The sequence below is a fragment of the Trachymyrmex cornetzi genome, unplaced genomic scaffold, assembly GCF_001594075.2.
Source record: "Trachymyrmex cornetzi isolate Tcor2-1 unplaced genomic scaffold, Tcor1.1 scaffold793, whole genome shotgun sequence".
Classification (NCBI taxonomy): Eukaryota; Metazoa; Arthropoda; class Insecta; order Hymenoptera; family Formicidae; genus Trachymyrmex; species Trachymyrmex cornetzi.
In genome coordinates, this window is record NW_017300128.1 from 434335 (window position 1) to 459210 (window position 24876).

At 37.7% G+C, this 24876-nt stretch overlaps 1 protein-coding gene across 1 annotated transcript; it reads right to left on the minus strand.

Annotated features, from left to right (window-relative positions):
• Window positions 1–799: 799 nt before the first annotated feature.
• On the minus strand, window positions 800–20073 carry LOC108768384 (uncharacterized). Its single transcript, XM_018518785.1, has 9 exons — window positions 20032–20073; window positions 19546–19626; window positions 15327–15469; window positions 12202–12422; window positions 10831–11057; window positions 9808–10134; window positions 3631–9526; window positions 2690–2978; window positions 800–2554 (listed from the first exon to the last, which is right to left on the minus strand). The coding sequence occupies exons 1-9, from the start codon at window positions 20071–20073 to the stop codon at window positions 991–993; spliced, it is 8790 nt and encodes a 2929-aa protein (XP_018374287.1). The 3' UTR covers window positions 800–990.
• Window positions 20074–24876: the final 4803 nt, after the last annotated feature.

Here is a 24876-nt window from a genome sequence, read left to right on the forward strand (position 1 = left end):
AATTTACAGCGGCAATTTTCTCTCTATATAAAGTTAGAATTATACAGATATAGGTAAGCATTACACGAAAGGCAAAGACGGATGCGACTCCCAAAGAGACCGCATGTCCTTGTTACTATATCCTAATATTTTTTTCGGAAAGAGAACTATTATTATTTGTCTATTCAGTCTGACCACACCATGTTACAACGTGGAATAGCTTTGCCATGATAGACATACTGTAAATTGAATTATATAAATTCAGGCTCTCTCTCTTTATTCTGCGATGGATCTATTAACGATCGTTATGGTTTTGCTTGCTCTTTTTACCTTAACGCTTTGTTCACTTTTCGCCTATTCCTTGCCACAAAAACGACTTGACTAGATTGCATCGCTAAAACGGTCCTTAACGATTTAAAATCTAAGTCTGTCATACATAAATGATCTGTACCTTACAATCTAATATCGTAATTAACACCTAATGGTAGAGGGATCTACTGTTATCGACGAGAACTATTTAGTAGTAAATCGTATGTCTATTATACTTCCATCCTTTCTCTCTTCTTTCACGCATTCATTCATACATACATTAATATGCATGCATACAGCACGCATATCGACGTGAAGTAGATCCACTGTTAATTTAAACTCATGGAGAATATTTTTTTTGCTCGCACTTAAGCCCACCTGCTTGCCTTCTGCAGGTATTAGTGCAGCCGCCGAATGTTCCAAATATTATAAGTGATAGATTCACGGAACTTGCGTCTAAGCGCGTTTTTGATAATATTTACAATCATCGCCATCGCTACAGATCTTTCGATCCGCGAATAAAATTGTTCGCTGTCCGAATCATGTTTTTTTTTTTTTAGCGAAAAGTGTCAAATTCCCGGCCCGGTTTCGATCGCGCTAAAACGCCCGCATCGTCGTCGCATCGTAAACCACCGACGACGACGACATGCTAATGATATAACAACACGTTGCGATGCTCGCGCGAGCGTTCGATCGCTAGGACTACCTCTTCTTGCCAGGCTGCTTCGATGGCAACCGCTTCTTCAGTTTGTGATCCGTCGATTTGATCGTTGTTGCCGTCGTCTTTTTTTTCGGTCGTTCCGGTGAACCGTTGCAGCACGCGCAATTTTTCTTTACGTGACAACGCAAACTGGACCTTCTGGCGCGGCAATCTGTCTGCTCCATCATCACGATATTACTCGCTTCATCCTCCGATGCCTCCGATGCCTTGTCACTTGATATTACCATTGACTCTGTCATCGCTATCGATTCAACCTTGGAAATTCGTTTGGGAAGCGCCGTCGCTGCTGCTGTCGTCGATTTATGATCGGCGCGATTCAAGATCATTCTTGCAGCATTCATCTGCAGTTTATCCTTTTTCTTTATGTAGGTGCAATGCCGATCGGACGACAAAGGTTTTAACGTTTGTACACTATCCTCCAAGCCATTGCTCAACGTAATGTTGTCTTCCAATTGGCTACTGATAGACTCGCTGATGCTGGAGTCCTCATCGTCGCTGCTGGATCTTGTGCGCTCGGACATTGGGCTCTCCCATGCCATGTAGTCCATACGCATCTTGGACGATGATACGCGCTTTTTATTGGCATATGTGTACTTATTGTGCGTGGACAGCAGCGGCCCGGCCGCAACCAACGGTGACAATGGCGACGGTATAGTATGATGGTCCGCAGTATTACTGCTCAAGAGAGTTAAACTTTCGTCGCCCGAACTTACTGCCGAAGTGTTGTTAACGTTAACGCTGGGCGGCAACGATTCCGAATCCAAGTCGATGTCCAGTTTCATGTTAGATGGTATGCTGGACACACTGCTGGGTGTTCCTTCTTTCGAGCCGATCCTCGAAGTCAATTTCACGCGATGACTCATATCTTTTGACGAATCGTTTTCCAAAGAGCCAAGATTCGCGGGTGATAGCCTGGAAATATCTGAGTTGCTGTTCGATGCTTCATCCTGACTTAGATTGTCCAAGGTCAATCGCATATGTTTCGCCGAAATGTCCAAGTGCAGATCCTCCTTCTCTCGCTTTCCTCTCTTTGATGAATTTAAGACTCTCGCGCGTTGATTCACGTTCCTTTTGCGTTCACTTATCTTGAAATCGTTTGTTGGACTGGCGTCCCTACTGCCGCTAGATGAATCCAGAGACCGAAAGTATGAGCTGTTGTACGGTTTCATGCCCAGGGGCTGACTGCAGGACGCATCCTGCGAAGAATGATCGAACGACGGAGAATGATTCGTGTCGAATAACAAATCTGCTTCGGGAAACAGCTCACTAGTGCTAGGTTCATCAACTCCCAAATCTTCGCATTCCTCCGATAAGCTCTTTTGTACCTTGAGTTCGTATGGAGTCTTTCTCTCTATCCTCTGCTGCATTAGTTCGCGATCTAATCTAGGATTCAGCTGCGATTTTAAATTCTTGTTGGAATATGAAGTATCTAAAGTGTGATTCATGAAGTACTTTTTCACGCTCGATGGATAGATCTGTCCGGCTGCCATTTCGATGCCCTGGCCCTTGTTGATAATCTGCAGTACACTCTCGGAGTTGTCGTCCCTGAAATTGATCATGGCCAGTAGAATTCTCTTTGTTAAAAATTTTAAGATTTCAAAAGGGGTTTGGCTTTAGATAATATTTCAATTAGATGGACATAAATTTTTACAATATACTCGATATAATTCAAATTATTACCTGGAATATGTTTTCAACGGCTCATTGTTTAATACACTCATCGGTGTAGGAACGTATCTCCATGGTGTATCTGGCGATATCTTTCCTTCCGATTCCCATCCCTCTAAACGTGCGTTTTCATACAGCAGCCCATTCCCAACTTTACAGGATCCATCGATTGTCTCAGTAGATTGCTGTACAGATGACTCTTGGCTGTCTGAACTGCTCGGTCCACCGGTTACCAGGAACTGCGTTGTGCTATCGATAACGCTCGATTGCTTGTTTAAGGAAGTAATACAAGACATAGAATCTATAAAAACAATATACGAGAAGAATTAATTGTACATATATAATATCTGATGCCGAGAATCTATTACATTACATGCTATATAAGCTGTTCTAATACAAAATATATTGCTCACACAATATTGTTTGTCAAAGATTCATTTTTCTATAAATTATAGTTACGCAATCTATAATTAATTTGAAAAAGAAACACCTCTATAGTTATCTTAAAAAAATATTAAATAAAAATTTGTTTATTTGTATATCAATATTTTTTTAATTTGAGCAAAAAGGTAATAAATGAGTTATTATATAGTATAACATTTTATATATCATGTCATGAAAAAAATACAAAAATAACAAAAATAATAAATGAAGATTTAAAAATTAAAAAAGTATTAAAAATAAAAACCTAACTTTTTAATGACTAGAGGAACGTATATGCAGAAAATATATCTTAAACTCATGATAGTTAACTCTGTTTTTACTCCAACTATTTGATCAATCATAATAAATAATCAAAATAATTTTGGACATTAAAAACAATAATTGGGAATTATTCCAATGCATATTACATCAAATTGCAATTAATGTGTTAACGTATCATAAAAAAATGCGCTAATGTGGCAATTCATACAAAAAATAATATTTCTACTATATGTCGGACAAGTCCTTACCAATTTTCGTATTATTCTGTAACGATGTAGCAATGCTCGTAGAGATCAAAGTTCTCGACGATATGTTTTCCTGTATGCCGATAGTGTTGTCGAATTTTCTCTTTAACATTTTTGGTGAAATAATTTTGGTACCGGATGTTATCTCGGTAGACGCTTCCTTCGTGTTCTTCTGCTGTTGATTCGCATCGTTTAGCATGGCGTTCATATCAGTCTGCTGAGTAAAGGCAAGCGCAATGGCATCCGTCTGTAGAGATACCGGCTTCTCGGTGTGTATCCCATCCTGAGATTTCTTTTCCGGCGAATGAGAAACTGTAGCAGCCGGCGCAATGCAGACCACGTTTTCCGCTTTCAGGTTAGATGGTAATTTATGTATGTTCGAGTTGAAGAATCTCGTACTCTGCAGCGTCGGATTGCTGGTGATGACACCGCATATTTGTTGGTTGTCTGATATTTCGTTGATATTCCGTGTTCCGATCAGACTGAGGGTGGGATTATTTTTATTCACCACAATAGCGTTTGTCGGTGCTGATTCGACCGTCATCGCGTTACCAGCGACATCATTCTTCAATGTCAGATCATTGATCACGCTCGGCTTATCCGACGTAGACACAGTCACAGTACCTACCTCTCCAGTAAACTGTGTGCTTCCGCTCTGCGATATTACCACGGGTGTGCTCTGAACATTCTGCGCGCCAGTTAGTGTCTGATTGTTGTTCGATAACGTCTGCAGGGTAGGTTGCATCTTCATCTGTTTGACAGTTTGCGGTTGTTGAACATGAAGTTTGTTCTGATTGAGGATGGACTGTAACAGTAGAGTGTTGGGAACTGTACCACTGGCCGTGCGTACAGTCGGCATAGTCAACAATTTAGAACCGGATACTATAGTAAGTTGATGCTGGGTGCCCTTCATTAACGGTAACACGAAACTGGTAGGCATCAGTAACTGCTTGCCCGTAACTGAGGCGAGCGCCTCACTAACACTCACCGAACCGGATTGCAGCGTTTCTTGAACAATTAACGCACGCGGTTGGCCCGAGCCTGGCTCCGTAAAGATGAGATTACGCCGCTTCACGTTTAATTCGATGTCATCATTCGTCAAATTGCGCACTTCTACGTTCGCTTCCGCGCTCGGTGGCTCCTCTGGTGCAGGGAAACCAGCTGGACTGTCCTGTACATGTACAATACCACTAGACGAATCCTCGCTACCCATAGTTCTACCAAGATCGTCTGTAGTTGGGCTCAGTTCAGAAGTCTGCTGTCCCACCGGCTTGGCTTTACTGGAACTTGATTTCTTTCTCTTTGATGATTGATTCGGATTAGTCGGCGGATTGGATCTTCTACGGGGCGCCGGTTTGTTGTTGAGATCCGGCGAGTTTCTCAGCTGTTCAGCGTACTCATCGAGAATCGCATAGATCCTTTGAGCAGTTTGTTCGTCTTCCTGCGGTTTCTGCTGTGGTTTCGGTATAGGTGATGCCTTAGATGTATTGGTGGCGCTACTCTTGACTACCTTGGGTGTCGATTTTTTCACATTGGTTTTGGCGCTGGTGGTCCCAGCTGCGGTGGACGGCGACGTCGATGGTGTTTTGCCGGCCGACGGTATTGGCGCTGGCGCCGGTGTGACGCATGGACTCGAGGAACTCTGAGATGTGACGCTCAGTGCCGGCGACGCTGCTGGACAATAGCTGGTGACCACGACAACCGGTGTCGTGGAATTGGTCGCTACTTTGGCGGTACCGCTGTTCGGATTCACATAAGTCAAGGAGATCGCCTTCTGCGAGTATACAGATTCCTGTTGAAATGCCACATTATTGCCGTTGCTGGCAAATGGCTCGCTATTCGCACTGGATTGCGTCGGCATCATCAGTTGTTGCGCCAAAGTACTAACGGATATCTGTTGCCGTTTGCTTGCCTGAGTCTGTTGTGTGGTGGTCTGCGTCTGCACAGCTGTTGTAGTCGCGCTATTAGAGATCGACTGATGAGACTGCTGCGGTTGGATACTTCTCTCCTTTACTTGCTCCAGCACACTCTCGAACTCCCGTAACTGTTCCAGAGTTGTCGAGCTCACTTGATTTACCTCAATCGGAGAACCGATTAGACTGTCTGTTCTTACAGCTTGCTGTTGCTGTTGTTGCTGTTGCTGTTGTTGCAATCTTGGTGTCAAAACAGCCTGTATAGTTGTTCCCGTGAGATTTGTCCCGTGAGGTTGTCTGACTGGAGTACCACGGATGATGTTAACCTTTACTACGGGAGATCTGCCACTCGGTACCGAATTGGCGTGCGATATGATCGCTGGTGGGAGGATGTTGAGTTGATTCGGATTATTGCTGGTTATCACTTTGTGTGCGTATATAACACCGGTATTCGACGAGGTGGCATTCTGTACGAGTTGTGTGAGCGTTTGATTTGTGGCCTGATTCGAACCGATGGAGGCGTTCGCTGGACCATTATTACCGGAATTCGGTACAATATTAACTATCGGTCTGCCGGATGGCAGTTGCAGATTCGGAATGATCGATTGTACGTTGACGTTTCCAGTATTCGCTTGCTGTTGTTGTTGAGGTTGATTATTTGGCACAGATGTCTGTACCGCTTTCGACAGATTCGTCGTTGTCTTCTGCGGGGATGTCGTCGTCGTTTGTTGAACGCCGCTAAGCGATGTATCTGTTGCAGCATTGGCAACTCCACTTGCAGTCGCATCGGCTGACAGACTGTACATAGGAGTTTTACGGAAGGCCTGTTGGAACTTGGGCAGACCGGCATTCTGGCCTGTCTGTGATGTATTCTTCACGGGACTAGTGCCGGCCAGTCGATCATAAGTATTTCTGTTGGACGATGCACCGCCTGTCACATCTGCACCGCGTTGCGTTGTCTGTCGCGTGAAGTTTGTGCCGCTACCGTCCTCCAAATTTTGCAGGCCTAAAAGGTTTCTCTGGTTGGAAGCAATTTGATTGGGATTACGAGATGCGAGATGGTAACTGCCATCTTTGCAGATAACCTTTAATGACTCAGACGTAATTAGTCCGCCCGAAGACATCGTGGTCGTCGCTGTAGTCATTGTTGTGCCTGTGATCACGCCCGCGCTTGCGGGCGAGGAGGGTGACTTTTTCGGTGATTGGTTGTTCTGTTGATTACTTGCGCGACGTATGTGCGTTATCGTTCTCACCGGACTCGACGATTCGGTAGCAGCAATGTCGAGTTGGACTATTGAGATGTTATTGGCAGCCATCGTCGTTGGAATCGTCGAACCCATAGTCGTCGGTGATGCGGCATCTAATGGCTGATTACCCTCCTCGCCGATAGTATCAGGCGTCCCAAGGTTTGATGATGATCTCAGTGGTGGTGTCTGGCCCGCTGGACTCATGCCGACACCGCTGTCGTGGCCGCCTGTTGAAGACGGGGTACCCGGCAGCTGTATACTGCTGTTGCCACCGCCACTACTGCTTTGGTTGCTTGCCACGCTTGGGGTGCGCGTCGGCCGCGGAGGCGTGCTACCACTGACGCTAATGACCGTCGATGTGCTCGTGGCGGAACTCGGGCTCTGCGGCACGCTATTTCTGAACTGGACAACATTTACTGTGGAATGCTGCTGCGGCGGTACCATCATATCCAACGAATTCAGACCAGGCACATTTTTGGCCAATATATCGGAATCCCTAACGGCCTTATCGAGAATACCATACTTGTTCTTACTAAAGTTGGATTTAACGAAATGACGACGATTGTCGCGACGTCCGTCGACTATCACGGGGCAGCTCTTTTCACTGGCGTTATTCTTGCCATTCGCGACACGCTGGTTTTTTTTCTTCTGATACGTTATTACACCCTTGTTATTTGACGGAAACGGCATTGTCTTCTGTATGTTGATCAACTCGCTAGTAATGTCACCACTACTCAACCGCTGCTGAGGTTTTTTGCCACGGCTCGCCAATTTAAGATCTGCCTCATCCGCGCGTGTCAGCACAATCCTTGGATTTAGATCTAGCGTGCTCAACAAGGGCGCAAATTTTGTAATATTGTTGGTTGCTTGTTGCTCGGCATCCGTCCGGTTGCCGTTGTTAGTATCTTTGTTCTTATGTAACAGATTCTTCTGCAGAATCTGCGAGATCCTCGTCGGTTTTTTCGAGCTTTGCGGCCTGAACATCCTAAGAGATTTGAGCACTGCTGGATCGCTTCGCCTTTCAGTAAGAATGAATGGTGCCGAGGCAGCATACGCTGATCCTTTGATCGTCTCACGTTTGTTTTCGTCCATATCGGCTGAAAAAAGAGTGATGATGTCATTGCTGCTAACGTCAGAGCCACTAGCATCCTCATGCGTATTCGAATGTCGCACTTCGTCATTTACTAACATATGAAAATGTGAGACGGAATCGACGCTGAGCTTCGATGGCTTCGAACGTTTTTTATTGGGCTCTTTGCTGCTAGATTTGTTGGATTTCTGTTTGTTTTCTAACCGACAACCGTCGCTACCCAAGCTGTCAGTCTGGCTGTCCTGCGTATTACTGTCGCTATCCGACACCGAGCTGATCCTATTCCTAAAATGCTTTGGTTTACGTTCAACACTGTCATATTCACTTTCGGATGATTCCAACCGGATCTTCCGCGCTCGTGCGGTACGTCGCGGTACTCGTAATACACTACCACTGTCGGAGTCCGTGGTAGTATCATCTAAACTGCGACGCACCGAGGAACGTTTATAGCCTGCCGCCGGCTGAAAGCTACCGAATTGCTCGGAACTATCGGATGGTAAGTCAACCCACTGCTCATAGCCTTTCTCGATACCGAAAAAGACATCCTTAGTATCGTCTTCCGATGGCCAATCCTTGAACTGCGAGTAATCAATGTTCAGATATTTAAGCTCTTTGTTCGTATTACGCATTTCTTCAGCGTTTTCCAGATATCGCTCGCATAAATTCTTCAACTCCTTCCAGTCCAGCACCCAGCTGAGCATATGGTAACGCGGACTACTCAGTACTACGGCTAGATCGTCGCATAGTTGTGGTGACAAACCCAATTTTTTACCGTCCAGAATTTGGCAGGGTACAGACTTTTCATCGTAATTTGCCGAGCCTGTCACCGCGTCGCCCTTGATCAGGATCAACGCGTCTAACGTTCTCTCTACGTTCTTGTCTGGTATCGTACTCGTTTCGCCCAATTGTGATTTATCGTCGTTCAGTTGGTTACTGCCGGAGAATTCGTCACAATTAAAACAGAGCTCGCCGAGCATCTCGGATGAAGATTCACGCTTCAAATGTAACGAACACTTGCTGCTGGTTGACGTTGTTGGTATTGTCATGTCAGGCGATCTCATGTCGGGAGTCTTTGTCGTCAACAGACTCTTTAACAATTGATCAGTCCGTTCGAATGTTTTCGTTATGTGATCGTTTTGAAAATCTACGGCTTTTGCCACGATCAAATTTTGATGCAACGGCTGCGCTTCCGAAACTGCCGAACTTAGTGAAGGCATCAAGGATGTTTCCGTGACATTATCATTTTCTATTAACTCGGATTTTATTTCAACTTCAATGGCTGATATAGGAAGATGATCGTCTTCTATAATTTCCTTGGGTTCCTCTTTAGGTTCCTCCTTGATTTTAATCTCCTCTTGCAAACCGCCATCTTCCTTCGCCTTTCCACACGCCACCGCCAATTCCTTTATTCTATCGTAACAGGTTCTGGTAGGATGTAAGGAGAATGCCGTCAAAACGCATTCTCTTGCGATGCCAATACTGCTGTCTACTACGTCCGCCAATTTAAGGAATTGCGTGCTCAGACGCTTGGCGGTCTCGCGCACCTTGTCCTTGTCCGACTTCGCCTTCTGACTCTCCAACTCGTTCATATCTGTTGTTAACGCTCTGATGTACAGTTCGATCACCAATGGTTTTATACTCTCGCCAAACTGCAATTAAAAAGAAATCCAAGAAAAATAATATTCGTTTAATTGAAACAGAATTATTTAATTTTTCTTCTGAACGTACAATAAAATAAAATCTGATTTTTCTGGCATTTTATTAACTTTTAATATATTTTTATTTTTTTTTGATAATTCTATTCGTACACAATACAATTTTTTACTAATATCTTTAGCAAAATATATCTAGCAAAATGAAAAAACCATATATGTAAATATTTTGTAATATTTTTTAAATATTAAATTTTTCAGATTAAATCTTTACTTACATGTTTTGCAAGTACTGCACAGAAGATATAAATATGTTGAGCACTTTCTGCGGGTTCAATTAATTTTCTAATCATGCCAGGCAAAGTCAGTGCAACGTCCTTCAATTTTGCGTGCAATAGCGCCCAAGAGTTCAAAATCTGCTCCAAAATATTTGCACCGGTTTCCGATACCGGTCGAACCATCCCGGCAGTAACGAGATACTGCGCGACCAATTCCGCGGCCTTTATCGAATTTCTCCAAACACGCGCCGTTCCATACTTCGTTGGCTTCTCACCGCTAAGCCTTTGGACCAATTCAAGCCCGTCGTTGAGGTCCATTAATTTTAACTGTAACAAAGCGCAGTTATGAATTCCAGCACGGCAATATTCGCACAGAACGCAAAACACGCCTTTCTTCAAAGAAACGAATCGACCTTCTAAACTCATTTACCATAATTCTACTTTCCCACGATTCCAATCGTTTGAAAAATATATTTTTAAATTTTCTGAATACATCCTCATACTTTTGCAGATCTTGGCAAATTAAGCAAGTAGGTCAATGTGATTCATGGCATAGCAATCTGATATTTTCGATGATGCTTTCTTGGAGCATTAGATGTGTCATAATTTTACTTCTCCGAAGTAGATAAATTGGTTTAACCCAGGAATAGTTCTTTTTTGTGTAAACAATTACCTGATAGTGCATTGAATTGTACTGAACTAAATGTTGTATATATATTGATTGTTCTCTCTCTATAATTTACTATTTAAAATTATTATATAGATATATTATGAATTTATTCCAATATTTTCTTAAAACAGTAAAGAAAATAAAAAAAAAATATGATATTCTCGATCAGTAAAGAAACTACTATGGTTGAGCTTCATTTTCTCGCCGAAAAATTACCTTAGATAAATATTCTCGGATTGAGGATATTGCTTGAAATTTGAAGATCTGTATGTTTTTGTACTTTAGCAACTTCTAACAATTGAAATCGAATGAACATTCTTTGCAATAATCTGACATTTTTGATCGACACTTACTTGAGCGAAAATATCTTGCGTGCGTTTCAATTTGTACAAGAGGACGATGTACACGTCAATCATGTAGTGGACATGATGAGACTCCGAGAGTGACCGCAGCTGATCGCTTCGTCTGAGGGAGCGCACGCACGCGGCGGCGAGGTTCACCGCTAGGTCCTCGCAGCGGTCCTCGCAGAGTATCTTTAGTCTCATCGTCAGCAGCTCGCCATCCTCCGAACAGCAGAATTCTGAAAACACGTTTTCCTGTGGTTGCCATTCAACAACGCCGCAACTATTTACAGGATGCGAGAAAACTATATATCGTTGATGAATTCATTTGCTAATTAAATTTAATTATTAAAGAACTTATTCAGGCACCACCGACTACTCTCGGTCGGAATTAAAATAAAATCAAAAGCGCAGTTTGGTCACAATTAAAATAAAATCATGAAATAAACATTATGAATGTATGCAGAAAACAAAAGTTTCTCGAATAATATTGGTATAAATGATAATGATATAAATGACACTTTAGTTTTCTCTGTAAATTCGCGATATATAGTGATTTAAAGATAGCTGAACAAAGTTAAGAAATTGAAGAGACACAATTGAATAAGTAAAATAATCTTGTTAGTGATTGCACTCAAGAATAATTAAGAATCTAATATATGAAAGACAGATTATTATCGTATATTTGTATATGTATCTATCAATGTGTGAGTGAATTTGTCTTTAAAATAAATGTAGTCTCCGGAAGATTGCTTCATTTTGTGTGTAATTTTGATCAGTTATATATATTTTTAGAAAAACAAATAATTTTTTCTATCTACAATTAATGCTAAAAAGAATATGCATACAAAATAGAGAACAATTATCATTCCCAATTTTTATATTTAAAATTAAGATTCCATGAACCTCTACATCAATCAGTAAGTAACGTAATTAATCTGGCATTATTAAACCACAGTATAATAAGTCCCAGGTACTATAAACATAATACTATTTTCCAACTGTTAATAAAAAAAGTTTTAAAATTATTTAAAATAGATTTTATCAATTTTATTGATATAATTTGAATATAATTTAAAGATTGAAAATTTAAAATATTCTAAAAAGTTCATGTTACCACACAATTTAAGATTAATTCTAAGATTAACTGTGGTTTTTAATAAACTCCACCTTAATAATTGTGCTACATTTCTACTTTAGTAACGCCGAGTTAAGTTAAGGGTTAGACAGGTGCGCGCAAATATACTTGTTCAAACAACCTACTTTTCCAAGATTGGGCACAAGATGATATTATAAGATGATAGGTGATCTTTTTATTTATATTTAAAACGGGATTAAAATCATTATATATCGAAATGGTGATATCAATTCGTTTTTTCTTACCGTCTTCATGTTCGGAATCCGGTTGGCCGTGAAGTATGCTGTCGAGGCCGGGACGATGCGTCCATGGATTGTTCGCCAAAGCCCGCAAAGTGGTACACCTGGATGCAGCGGGATGTTGCACCAGCTGAGTTATACACCTCGCCAGCAGTACGTCGAGGTGTGTTTTGGAGGCTGGTGACAATTTCGGCCACTCCCCGCGCAATACAATTGTCAATGTATGTCTGCACAAAGAAGGACAATAACATGAGTGAGTCGTAATATGAAAAAACGGGCAGCAGGACATGTTTGCGCGGACTTGTTTTCACATTTGTTTTCCAACATTTTGCACCCTACATCGGCGGTGCCTATCGCGAAGCTGAATGTTAAAATAAAAAGAGAAGAGAGAAAGAGATATCTGCACTCTGGAAAATCAGAATTCCCGTATAGAGTTTAAGGAGGTTGTAAGGTAAATGCAATATGTTAAGAATTACTTGAAAAAATTACAGATTATTCTAAATTTAAAAGTAATACAAAAAAATTAGAGACAGTTAACCATCTGGATCAAAAGTTATTTCAATACAAAATAATATTTTTTTAAGGAGTTTGCTCACTTTTTGCAAGGGGCGTGCGGCAAGGGAAGCGACTCTTCTATTTATGCATAAAAAAGAATGAGACAAAATCATAAGACAAAGAATGAGACAAATGAAATCTAACACTTTTGACAAAGGACGGCAATAGGTTTTTGATCTATTATTGGTTGTCACACAGAAATCGTGCAGTTAATCGTGCTTTTACTAACTATTTATTGATATATAAAGTTTATAATGAAAAGTTTTTGTTCAGATGGTAGCATTATTTACGAAGTTACAACGTAAGAATCATCATAGTTATATATCTGTCTTATTCTTATTTACAAGAATATACATAAAAATCACGATCTTTAGCTTTAGATTTCTTACAAACTATGTAGACAAATTCCTTAAAACTTACAAGAATATACATAAAAATCACGACCTTTAGCTTTAGATTTCTTACAAACAATGTAGACAAATTCCTTAAAATTTTAACTGTGAATGTGTTATGCTGCTAAGAATATAATATCGAACTTTTATGCAAATCGTAATATTTCTATTAAGGAGCAAACTCCTTAATTTGTACTCTAATAGAAATATATAAAAATGTATTATATAAAATAATGATAAAAAGCTTAATTTTTATGTAAGTACTTTATAAATTCAAAAATATTTATGTAAAGTTACATAAATTACATTGAGATGCAGACATTAATTGGTCAATAAATAAATAAAAAATTTTTTGTTATAAACTAATTGGTGAATCTCAATGAAACTTTGCATAAGTCATTTTTAGTACTTAAAATATTTATATAAAAAAATTAGATTTTTGTTATTACATATTTAAAAAATTTTTGTTTATAACAATAAAACTAATATGAAATAAAATTAATAATCTATAAAAATATGTTGCTCAATAAAAATGTCATGAACACAACTTTCACATGTATGTAGTTTGTTTAAAGCATAAATATTATATACATGTGTTTTTGGCCTCACAATCCTCCTGAACAAATTGGTAACTTTTCTTTTTCTCTTTCAATTCATTTTTAAACCAATAATATTTAATATATGTTATATAATTAGATTTATATTTTAAGAAAGAGTGTGTTGGATGAAAAGGAGAGTTAATTTAGATCCTGTTAGTTCGCGCTATAATTTGTTAGCATTAGCGATCATAAAATCATGAACGAAAAACTCATTGAAAATAAAATTAGATTAAAAGTCGGGCTTCTTGATTACTTATTCACGTCTAATTCATCAACAAGATTTAAATTACTTATTCACGTCTAATTCACCCCCAAGATTTAATTCATCCACCAGCAACAATGCCGAACGGCTCGCTAATCAGACCTCCATTACGGAAAACTGGAAACTTCACGAAGAATAATGTTCTCGCGTATCCCTTTTGGACCATCCTGTACCCGTAGGGTGCCTCGGTTGTATACCCGTCACGTTAACGTGAATTTGCGTCGCATTGCTATTCAAAATTCCGGGATCGTTTGTATGACGGTGCTACATACGTGCAGATTCATTACTCAGTGCAGTCTGTTTCTCTCTCCACTTCTCTATCTCTCTTACGCTTTTTCTCTCTCTCATCACGTTCATCTGCCGTAGAACGACGCTGTTACATCGAAACTCGTTTCACGCTACCTTTGTGTCAAAAAAGCTCCGGCCGGTAATATAAAAAAAGTCGACTGTGTACATGCTATGCGTTAAATGGGTCATATACGGGCGGAGAGGTCTCATAATGCAATAATAATGAACATAATTAAGTGGTATAAATATAACTTGGTCCCGACATTATACATTCAATTATTTAAATACTTAAATAAGATAATGATATAGTAATGTAAACTAAAAGGATGTTAAAAAAATTCTCACTAACTGAACTCATTATTTCTAAAAGCGTTTAAAAAATTACACGCGATAAAAATGTCGTGAATTTCCTCCAACTTACAAAAATACAAAAATAGACTATTGGTTTGTTGAATGAGTTTAACTCTTATCATCCTTTTTTTAATTAAAATACAAACTTTTGTACAACTATTACGTAATTGAAAATTAAAAATCATAAAGTAGAGACGTGACGTTTTTTTTTAACGATTTAATTTGATCATAATTACAATACATTTATAATATCGATAGCCCGACGTATAAAAATAGACTACTGATGCTTTAGACTTTAGACTATTTTGGAATGAATTCGTCTTATCACCCTCTTTCAAGAATGTAGATCGTACGACACACACACATCTTTAATGTCGATATCTTTACAAAACTAGACTACTGGTGTTGTTGAATGAGTTCAACTTATCACCCTTTTTCCAATTAAAATATAAACATTTGCATAATTATTTCACATAAAAAATTTCGTATTGAAAAAGTTACAATATAGAAATCACACGGTGTCTACCTTTTTTCAACGATGTTACGACAATGAATAATCACAGTTATGCAACGGTGTATCCTCTCGCCCGTAGGTACGTGTCTTTGCGAAACGAGTTCCCCGTTAATCGAGGGTCGCATAATCGCGGATGCAACAACAACGATCGACGGACGACGTGTACCCACCTGTGAGCCCATTCTATGAGAGACTGGATGGCCTCGGGCGGTGCCACAGAAATATAATTGCCGACATGCTCCCAGGCTGCCAGAAGCGCATTCGCCTTGTCGACGTACTTCTTTTTGCTGTCACTCAGCGTCGCCTCGAACCCCTGCAAAGCGAAGAAATCGTTGGCTCGATTAAGAGGAACAGGAAAATCGGAGAACGGAGGGTTGCTGAGGGACAGTAATCGTCACGTCAGCATCAATGCGAGATACGACAATTCATCCTGATGAATAGCACCGCGTTTTTCGTATTGTGTACTGAACCCTTCGATATACTCTAATTGTTGATTGTCTTGTTCAGTTAAGGGTATATTCCCTACCTCACCTAATTACAAATCGTATTAATTTATCTGCAGATATTTGCTATTTGCGTTGGCGGTAAACAACCAATATTACCTTACCTTAAGTAACTCTAATTAATTAACTCAATGTGTTTGTCTGTTTCTATATCTTATGTATCTTTCAGCTTCCTATAACCATCTTTGCTTTCAGTCCGTCTATCTGTCTTTCATTTCCACCCACACATATTTCCACCCATTTAATAAATTAGATTTGTAGAACTAAAATGTAAAATATACACTCTTGCCCCTTTAGAGATTTATATTTGTTTTTATTGAAGGTATCGAAATACATTAAGTACATTAATATTACATATTGCAGTACTAATGTTATTAATTTGAGATCGAAGGCAATATGTATATTTAACGTTGAGTTCTAAAATAAAATTAAAAAGCAGACTATGCCCATAATTAATTGACATTGATAAATCGATTCATCGATCGTATTGAGAGATCAAGAAGGAGTGCGAGAGAAAATAAAGAAATATAAATCCAGAAAAGATAGACATGTGGAAAAGATCATCGACAGAGAAAGAAACTCAAAGTTTTTACTCGCAAAGAAAGAACGAAATACTAAAAGCCATGACCTGGTAAAACGTTCCTTGAAGAACAATATTTTTTAACGCTCGATACATCAGCATACTCGACTTTTACATCGGCGATATGACATGTATTGCATAAAAAAATACGTTATTGTCGCGTGTGGAAATAGCTTTTCGATTATGCAATTTCTTGGAATACGCTGCTTTCATGAGAAGAAGATTATCTTTATTGCAAAGTGATATAAGTTTGAAACTAAAATGCATAGCTACATAATAAAAATTTATAGATATTAAAGCGACACAAAAAAAGAAAAGAGAGAGAAGAATTTTAATAAATCTGAATGTTGCGAAAGAGCAATTATTATAAAAATTATCTAAAAGAAGAATTCGATTCTCAGAAATACAGAATTAAGCTTCTTCAACAGCAGAAGGGTTGTAAGGAGCTTAACTATGCCATACGTTCCCAAGAACGTTCTGTAAGAACCGACAACGTCGGTTTCGAGAATCGAAGGAGTTTCCATTTTGAATGGGTTAAAAGGGACCCTACTGCATCTGTGCGCTTGTTTCTTTCAGTAGAAAGCGCGGCCGCACATAACAAGCGTAATGACATTTATCCAGGGGACTTTGAAGCGACGTTCCCTTGGCAAACAATGTTTACCAAGGACTACGTAGTTCCGCGGAGGATTGATAACGCGGTTAAAGCTGTGGGGTTATTCGGGAATCGTATTATTCAAAGCAATTACCTGCGCGCGCTAAGGTTCGTGCAAGACGAAAAAAGGCGAGCCGAGTCACAAAATAAAACTCATTTCCCTCATCGAGGACATGGTGGAAGTACTTCCACCATGCATCGAGGATTTTACATGAGAATCGATTCGTCATATATTTCCCTTCGGGATTTTCCGCTGATTATAGTTTCGAAAGAAAAAGCCACTTCCTTCATTACAAACATTTATCGCAACAAATACTTTATATATATAATAATAAAAATAGTATAAAATATATAAGAAATTCTTTCATTATTACTTCGTTCATTAAATACATTATATAAAATTTAATATTTAATATTTTACTTTTATACGAAAAATAAAATATTCGTAAAAGTTTCGTTAATTTCAATTACAATTTTATTATTCTGTTATTAAGTACAGTTACAGAAGATTTCAAGCATCGTTATCGAGACGGTTATTTTATAGATAGTGAAGATTTTGAGACCGCAATATTCTACCCTCGCAGGATAAAAACTTTGATATACCTACACTCAAAAAAGTGATCTTGTAGTTATAGCGAAAATTATCTAAGTACGAAAACTAGCTAAAATAGATAAATTTCTAACAAGTACTGCGATATTGGATATGTATTGCATCTAATCACATAGATGACAGAGATAGAATTTAGATTTGTTTTATAAATTCTATGCGTACACTGAAAGAAAAGATTAGCTGCTACAGCAAATTAAATGGTAAAATATGGCATAGCATTTTTAATTGGCTGCAACAGCCAATTTTTGGTTGCAGCAGCCAATTTTTGTTTGCGTTATCCTGTCCGCAATATCAGTATAGGATTTCCATAGGTTAACGCAACCAAAAATTGGCTGCTGCAATCAATTAAAAATGCTATGCCATATTCAGCTAATCTTTTCTTTCAGTATATGATACATAATTTTCTATCAGATACAAAAAACAGCTATAATTCTAGCTGGAGCAGCAAAATATTGTTTTGCATGTATAGCGTGAAACGCATCAAAAAGACGATTTGTGTCAATTCGATGCACTACCGTAAACATGTTAGATCGGATGGGATTCAGCATAAACCTCAAATATACCTGGAGATTGGAACGAATTTGACATGGCATTGGTAAATTCGTCGAGTAAATGTCACCTCTTGATTTCCATTGGTTCTTTTTGTTAATCACAGTTCGATGCATCTCGATTCACTAACGTTTCGTTGTGTACAGGATATGCACAAAAAAGCGCAGCTACAAACGCTGTTTAGAAATATATTTTGACTGCCACTAAAAATTAAAGAAAAAGACGAATAACGTTAACGATGATCTAAAAACGTTTCCATTTTGATAAAATTCTCGTACAGTTTATAACCTTTCGTGATCATACTGAGAGAAAAATGTCGAAATATTGCTAGGCAAATGTTACGAAATTTGATTGTAATGAGGAAATATACATTTCTGTGAAATATATCTCATTAATGGTAAAAAAAATAAAATGGATGGTTTACTTGCTAGGAATAAAATTCTATTTCGCCCGTACTTAAATAAATATTTATTTCAGTGAAATAAATATTTATTTCAGTCAAATAAATAAATTTATCACAAATATATTTTTAAACATCTTTTTCTCAGTGCAAATTTGTAAAAATAATAAACAATATTTAACTAAAAATAAATAAATAAACTGACTATAAACTGTAAATAATACCGATGATAGCAATAATAACGACGTTAGCAGAATTCCTCTTGCTTTGTCAATTATTAACTAAAAGATATCGAGATTTATGTTACCCTTGCACATTCGTAACGTTACCATCACGAACATGGGAAACGTTTTTCCTTTGTTCGCAAACATTTCTCTTCACATATTTGAAAGAAGTATTTCCTCCGTCGAGAGACGGAGAAAATATGAAAGTTCTTATCTATCTCGGCAAAGTCTTTATGTCACATAATATTATTCTGTTTGCTATCTTCTGGCATATTTCGCTCGCGCGCATTTATCGCGTCAAAGGATAAAGATTGCCAAAAGCAATAACGATATCAAAGATGAGAACTGAAGGATTCGATGTAACGAAGGGTTCAGTGTAATAGATGTATTGTTAAATTCATAACGTCAAATTATATTCAATTTGACTTCTTTTTAATCATTTAGTAGGTCGCTTTTATTCAATATGTCGTTAATTTAACTAAAACAACGGAATTAAGTAACTTAACTCAAATATTATATTTGATTCAAATTTAGTTTATTATCAAGTTATTATTAAGTTTATTATTATTAAGTTTATTATCATTAAGCATACGTTAATATGAACGTTGTTTACTTTGAAACTAACTACAGAAAAGGATTAATTTATATTTTAATACATTTTGATATGGAAGTTAAAAGTGACAAAGCATCATTCAACTCAAAGAGTTGCCATTGTTCCTTTAATAATACCTAACAATGAACCGTTCGAGTCTTCCGAGCATAAAAAAATCAAGCTAAATTAATTTCAACTCAGCTATATTATTGAGAGAGATTGATTTAAGATTTATCAATGTTTTCCATTTTGTAATTTGTGTTAATAAATAAGACGCACCTTTACCGCCAAAAAATATTCTTGTCCCTTGGAGCTCGTGAACGAACCACTGTGCGCCGCTGGAACCACCGACGATTGAAGCTGTAAAAATAAAACAGTGATAATATTAGAAAATATTCAGAAATGTTGGCGCTATCGTACTTTCTTACGCTAAAATTAAACTTCAAGCGTTTTAGACCTAACACCGGATGCGGCACTGAAGGAATACAAATTAGCATTCGCGAAAGTATCGGTTTCAGGAAGGGATAGATATTTTTAAACTTAGTTGCAGTGTGACTCGTCCTAGAATCGTTCCGCATGCAATGTAATCGGTCACGTTCGCTCGCGTATTACACGAACGAACGATATCAGAGAGCTAGCTGGCATTTAACGTTGTGAGCGCGTTGCGAATGCAATTTGGTGGAAAATCGGGGAAGAAAAAACCGAAGGGAAAGATGTCATTCTCGCAGGGCCGCACACCGAGAGACGTTTCTCGCGAGGAATTACCAGCGACGGCATTCCCGGTCGACCCGATGAATCCAAGAACATACTCGACACGTCGCCCACAAATTTCCCGCGAATGCGCCCGATGTATCGTGCATCCGGAATACCGAGGGGTGTGCGGCAAGATTCTCGGAGTGCGACGTGGGAGAGCCGCGTCTCTGCACCAGCGATCGGCGAAAAACCGCGAGAGACGTGGGGATAAACACGACGTGCGAGACACGACGGCGCTCCTTTAACCCGCCTACGCGCGGATCTCCGACATAAAGAGAGGGAAGAATCCGGAGCGTTTCATCATAATGGATCACGAGACTCGTCCATGTCTCAATATGCAATATAAAACTGTAGAAAAAACTCAATTCTCCGATTTTAAAAAATAAAAATGTTATACTGAAAAAAAAAAGATTGGCTGCTGCAGCAAATCAGATGGTAAAATATGGCATAGCATTTTTAATTGGTTGCAGTGGTCAATTTTCGATTGCGTTAACCTATTGAAATCCTATACTGACATATCGCAGATAGGCTAACGCAATCAAAAATTGACTTCTGCAATTAAAAATTGGCTGCTGCAGGCAATTAAAAGTGTTATGCCATATTTTACCATCTAATTTGTTGTAACAGCCAATTTTTTTCCAGTGTACGGATAAAATAAATTTGTTATTAAATTAATCAGTGGATTCTTTTTAGAATAAAAAATATTTAGGATGAGGAGAATGTAAATGTATTTTCATAGAATAAAATCCTCGGGAATTTTTAAAATTTGAAAACGCTCGCTCTCGCGTTTCATATATGATTTTCTAATTATTATACATAGCGCCTTCATGGAAATAACGTGCGAATTCGATATACCTGTGTGCAACAAGTTTTCGTAAATCTTTAAAAGCTGCGAACACGCGAGATTATTATAGCGAAACGCTGCAGCGTGATGTCCTACCTGTGCAATACGGCAACGGCTACGTCACAAATCAATTGTAATGTTGGCTTTTATTATGAAATACGGGTCAATAAGTTCTCCCGAGGCAATTTCCTTCTGTGTGCTCGCACGTGTGTGAGCCATACGACCGCAACATTTATCCTGCGCTGAATGTAATCAGTGCGGAACGTCACAGTTGCAGTTTCGGCGCTTTTTTTTTGTTTTCTTTTTATATCGAACACTTCGTCAAACGATCTAATATAACGGATATATACACTAAAATAAAAGTGTTTGGTATTTATGACTATAATCGCATGATAAAGTGGTTATGGTTAGAAGCTCTATTTTTATTATTGCTACATGTTAGTGATAATAACTATATATGTGCAACATAGCAATAATAAAAATGGGGCTTCTAATCATAACTACTTTATCATGCAATTATAGTCACAAATATCAATTCTCTTAAACATGAAAAAGTATTTACTGTAAATTATGATAACTTCAAATATAATCACAATTATATGGTAAATATTCTTTTTTTAATTGATTTACTATTTATGATAATAATAATTAAAAAAGATATATTAAGAAAAATTAAAGATTCTCAAACAATGTACATGATTATCATTAATAGCCTAATATTATATATATTTGCATATTACAACAATTATAAATATATAGTTGTCTAAAAAAAAACAACTATTTTTTAGTGTTAAATTGTAGTAGTTGCATTTATTCTTCCTCTCAGCATATCAAATATTTAGCTATATAATATCGTTCAAATTATTTAACTTCAGCGTGAAAATAAATTTAAAAAAACGCTATTTTAAAATTACGTTTTGTTAGTCTAAAATATTCATAATATTTATAGGATACCTCGATTTTTAGCATCTTTGTTATTTTAATAGCACTTCTCTTTTTATATAGTTGGCAGTTTTATTTCTCATCAAACACAATTCCTCTCTTGCAATGCTGCAACTTTTCGGATACACATTTTTATACACAGCTCCAATTTCATTCTGGCTTATACAATTTTTTACAAACTTTTTTTCTCGTGATCATTTTAGTTTTTAATCCGTTCCATTGCGCGCGTTTTCGCGATGTGTGAGTAAGTTCGCTCGCAATCCGCTTAGCGTTATCATGTGACAAAAGCGCCGGAAATATCGAGCGCGACCCAGGCTTAATTTCGCGGCATTTTATCAAAATCGATTTATCCGTCGGGCTCGGACCGATCTCGCTCGCGAATCTATGGATTGATTCGACGGCACGACCAACTTTCCGGAGAATTACGAATCTGGGTCAAATGGATCCATCGCGTAATAACTTTTGAGGTTGACATTGAGGCAGCGCGAAATTCCTCGAGGCTTTCATCCGTTTGAACGATATTACGAAAAATGGAATGCTTGCGTCTGTCATATAGACTATTATAGACGGATCTCGTTCACAGAGCATTGTTATTATTATCGTATTGTTGTTATAAACAATTTAATTTAAGCTTTACTTGCTAAATTATTATTTAATATTAAAAGTAGAAAAAGCGTAAATATGTGGGATTACAATTTAATTAAAAGTTGAAGTATTAAAAAGAAATAATCCTCTCGTACTGTCAATTTTTTTTCATTTTTTCATTGTGGAAAGTTTATCAGAACTTTACTGTGCGCGCTCCTCATGTCTCTGTCATTTTAATTTTATATTTTTATGGAACATTCATTATACGACGCACAGAAGAAAATAGCAGGTCAATCAAATGTAATCCAGATGGCAATAAAAATTGCCAGGAGCAGGTGCGGAACTTACGATTTCTTTTCCAAGCACGCACGCTGCCCGATCGTTAGACTGGAGCTTTATTCGAAAGCACAACTCGCAAGCTCGGTTACTTACACAGAAAGTCCCCCGACCCCTTCCGCCATCGCCGCGTAACTTTGCCCATTTGCAACTTTCGTGTTGCGCCCTCTCCCCCTCCCCCCCCCGTGAACCACCGTTCTCTTCGTGGAGAGGACTTCGTTTCCCCCGATTTCGTTTTCTTTCCGACGAAAATGGTTTTACGTTCTCACATAACAAATCCCGCAGACGGCGCGGAAGAGAAACCCCATTAATATTCCTTTTTTCTCACTTGTAATTTCCGTTTCCGTGATCCCGAGGTGGACAAACGTTAGGATAGCGTCTCTACTTTTCTGCAAAGTGCTATTTCACGAGACGTGAGGAAACAAGCTTATGAAGAAGGGATGATATAGAACAGCAAGATGTTCTTCTAAAAAGAGATTTAAAGTTCAGTTTTCTTAAGCAGACAATGCATACACAGTCAGGTTTAATTCTAAAGTTGAAATATAAATGTAGATATTCAAGAATAAAGGTATAAATAATAATTGTAAACTATAATATTAAGTACTTGATATTTAAAATTGAATTCAGATTAAAATTTAATGTTTTTATATCAAGAGACACACAACGAACTAACTAAAGAAAGTTAATTGGAAACTTCTGCTATTTATTGATGTATTTAACCTTTAACCTATAGTCACGGTTCAATCTTTTTATTGCATAAATTTATTCCATGCATATCTTGAGACCTTATTTGATCTTCTTGAAGAACATTCTGAATAAAAAATCTGCTCTATTTCAAATAACAGTTTCAGAGCGCTGCTATTCACGCAAGATCAAATAGACGATACAATAGAAACAATTAAACTTCGTGTTATAGCAGTTTCTCGATCAATTCTGGATTAAACGAGTATTATTGTTTACCGAAGTACCATAGATGTCCAAACACGTAACATACAAATATTTGAATAAAAATTATAACTACGATGAAATTTCAATAAAATAAATGCTTTACATCAAGGGCTTCCCGTAAAATTCATTAGCATTAATGGAATTGTTGTTTCGTATAATTGCAAGTGGTTATTAATTTGCTATGTATTCAGTGCGTCATTCAATATGCAGTGAATACGTAAATCGTTCAATACGTGATAGCAAAGAGAATCGCGTCAGAATCCAATTATATTCTTCCCGTCTTTGTTAATGATTGCTTTCTGTAGAATGTATTACAGTATTATTATATTGTAGAATTTAACAAGCGCTATTAAAAATATACATCAAATCATTTATGTATAAGACCGAATAAAGAGTGACTAGTTCTTACATAAATTTTAACCATGTCGTAGTTATAATTGGATTTTGCCTTGAAAGTATTTATAATTTAATTCTTTGAAATGTACTTCAAAATATACAGGGTGTCCCAGAATAATCGCCAAATATTTTGTGCGCAGGTAGAACGGACTTACTAATTGTAAGTCGAAAGTCTTCTATTCCATTTTGCGATTTTCGCAATAGTTAACGAGATATTAATTGCTAAATATCGCCGAATATTGGTTTTTAATAATTTTTTACCCTGGGTACTATCAACTTTATAGAAAAACAGCAAGAGATAAAAATTGTTTATTTTCTTCTCATAGAATTCTAAGAATTTTTTATCAACTTTTTACTGCATTTTCTCGTTGGCAACTATTTTTACCAACATGAGAAAATGCGGTATTAAACAATTCTGAAAAAATTCTCAGAACTCTATGAGAAGAGAATAAACAATTTTTATCTCTGCTATTTTTCTGTAAAGTTGTAGTACTAGGGTAAAAAAATATTGAAAACCAATATTTGGCGATATTTAGCAATTAACATCTTGTTTTCTGCGAAAATTGCAAAATGGTAGACTTTTTAACTTAATGTAGTCCGCTCTACATGCGCACGAAATATTTGACGGTCATTCTGGGACATCCTGTATATATGTATATGTATACAAATTTTTATATTCATAAACGTTTTCATATACTTTTGTATAATCTGCCACGACATTTTGTTTTTAGTATAAAATATAATATTCATAAATATACTATATAAATTTATTGTAAATCTTTTACTCTCAAGAATTTACTAACTAT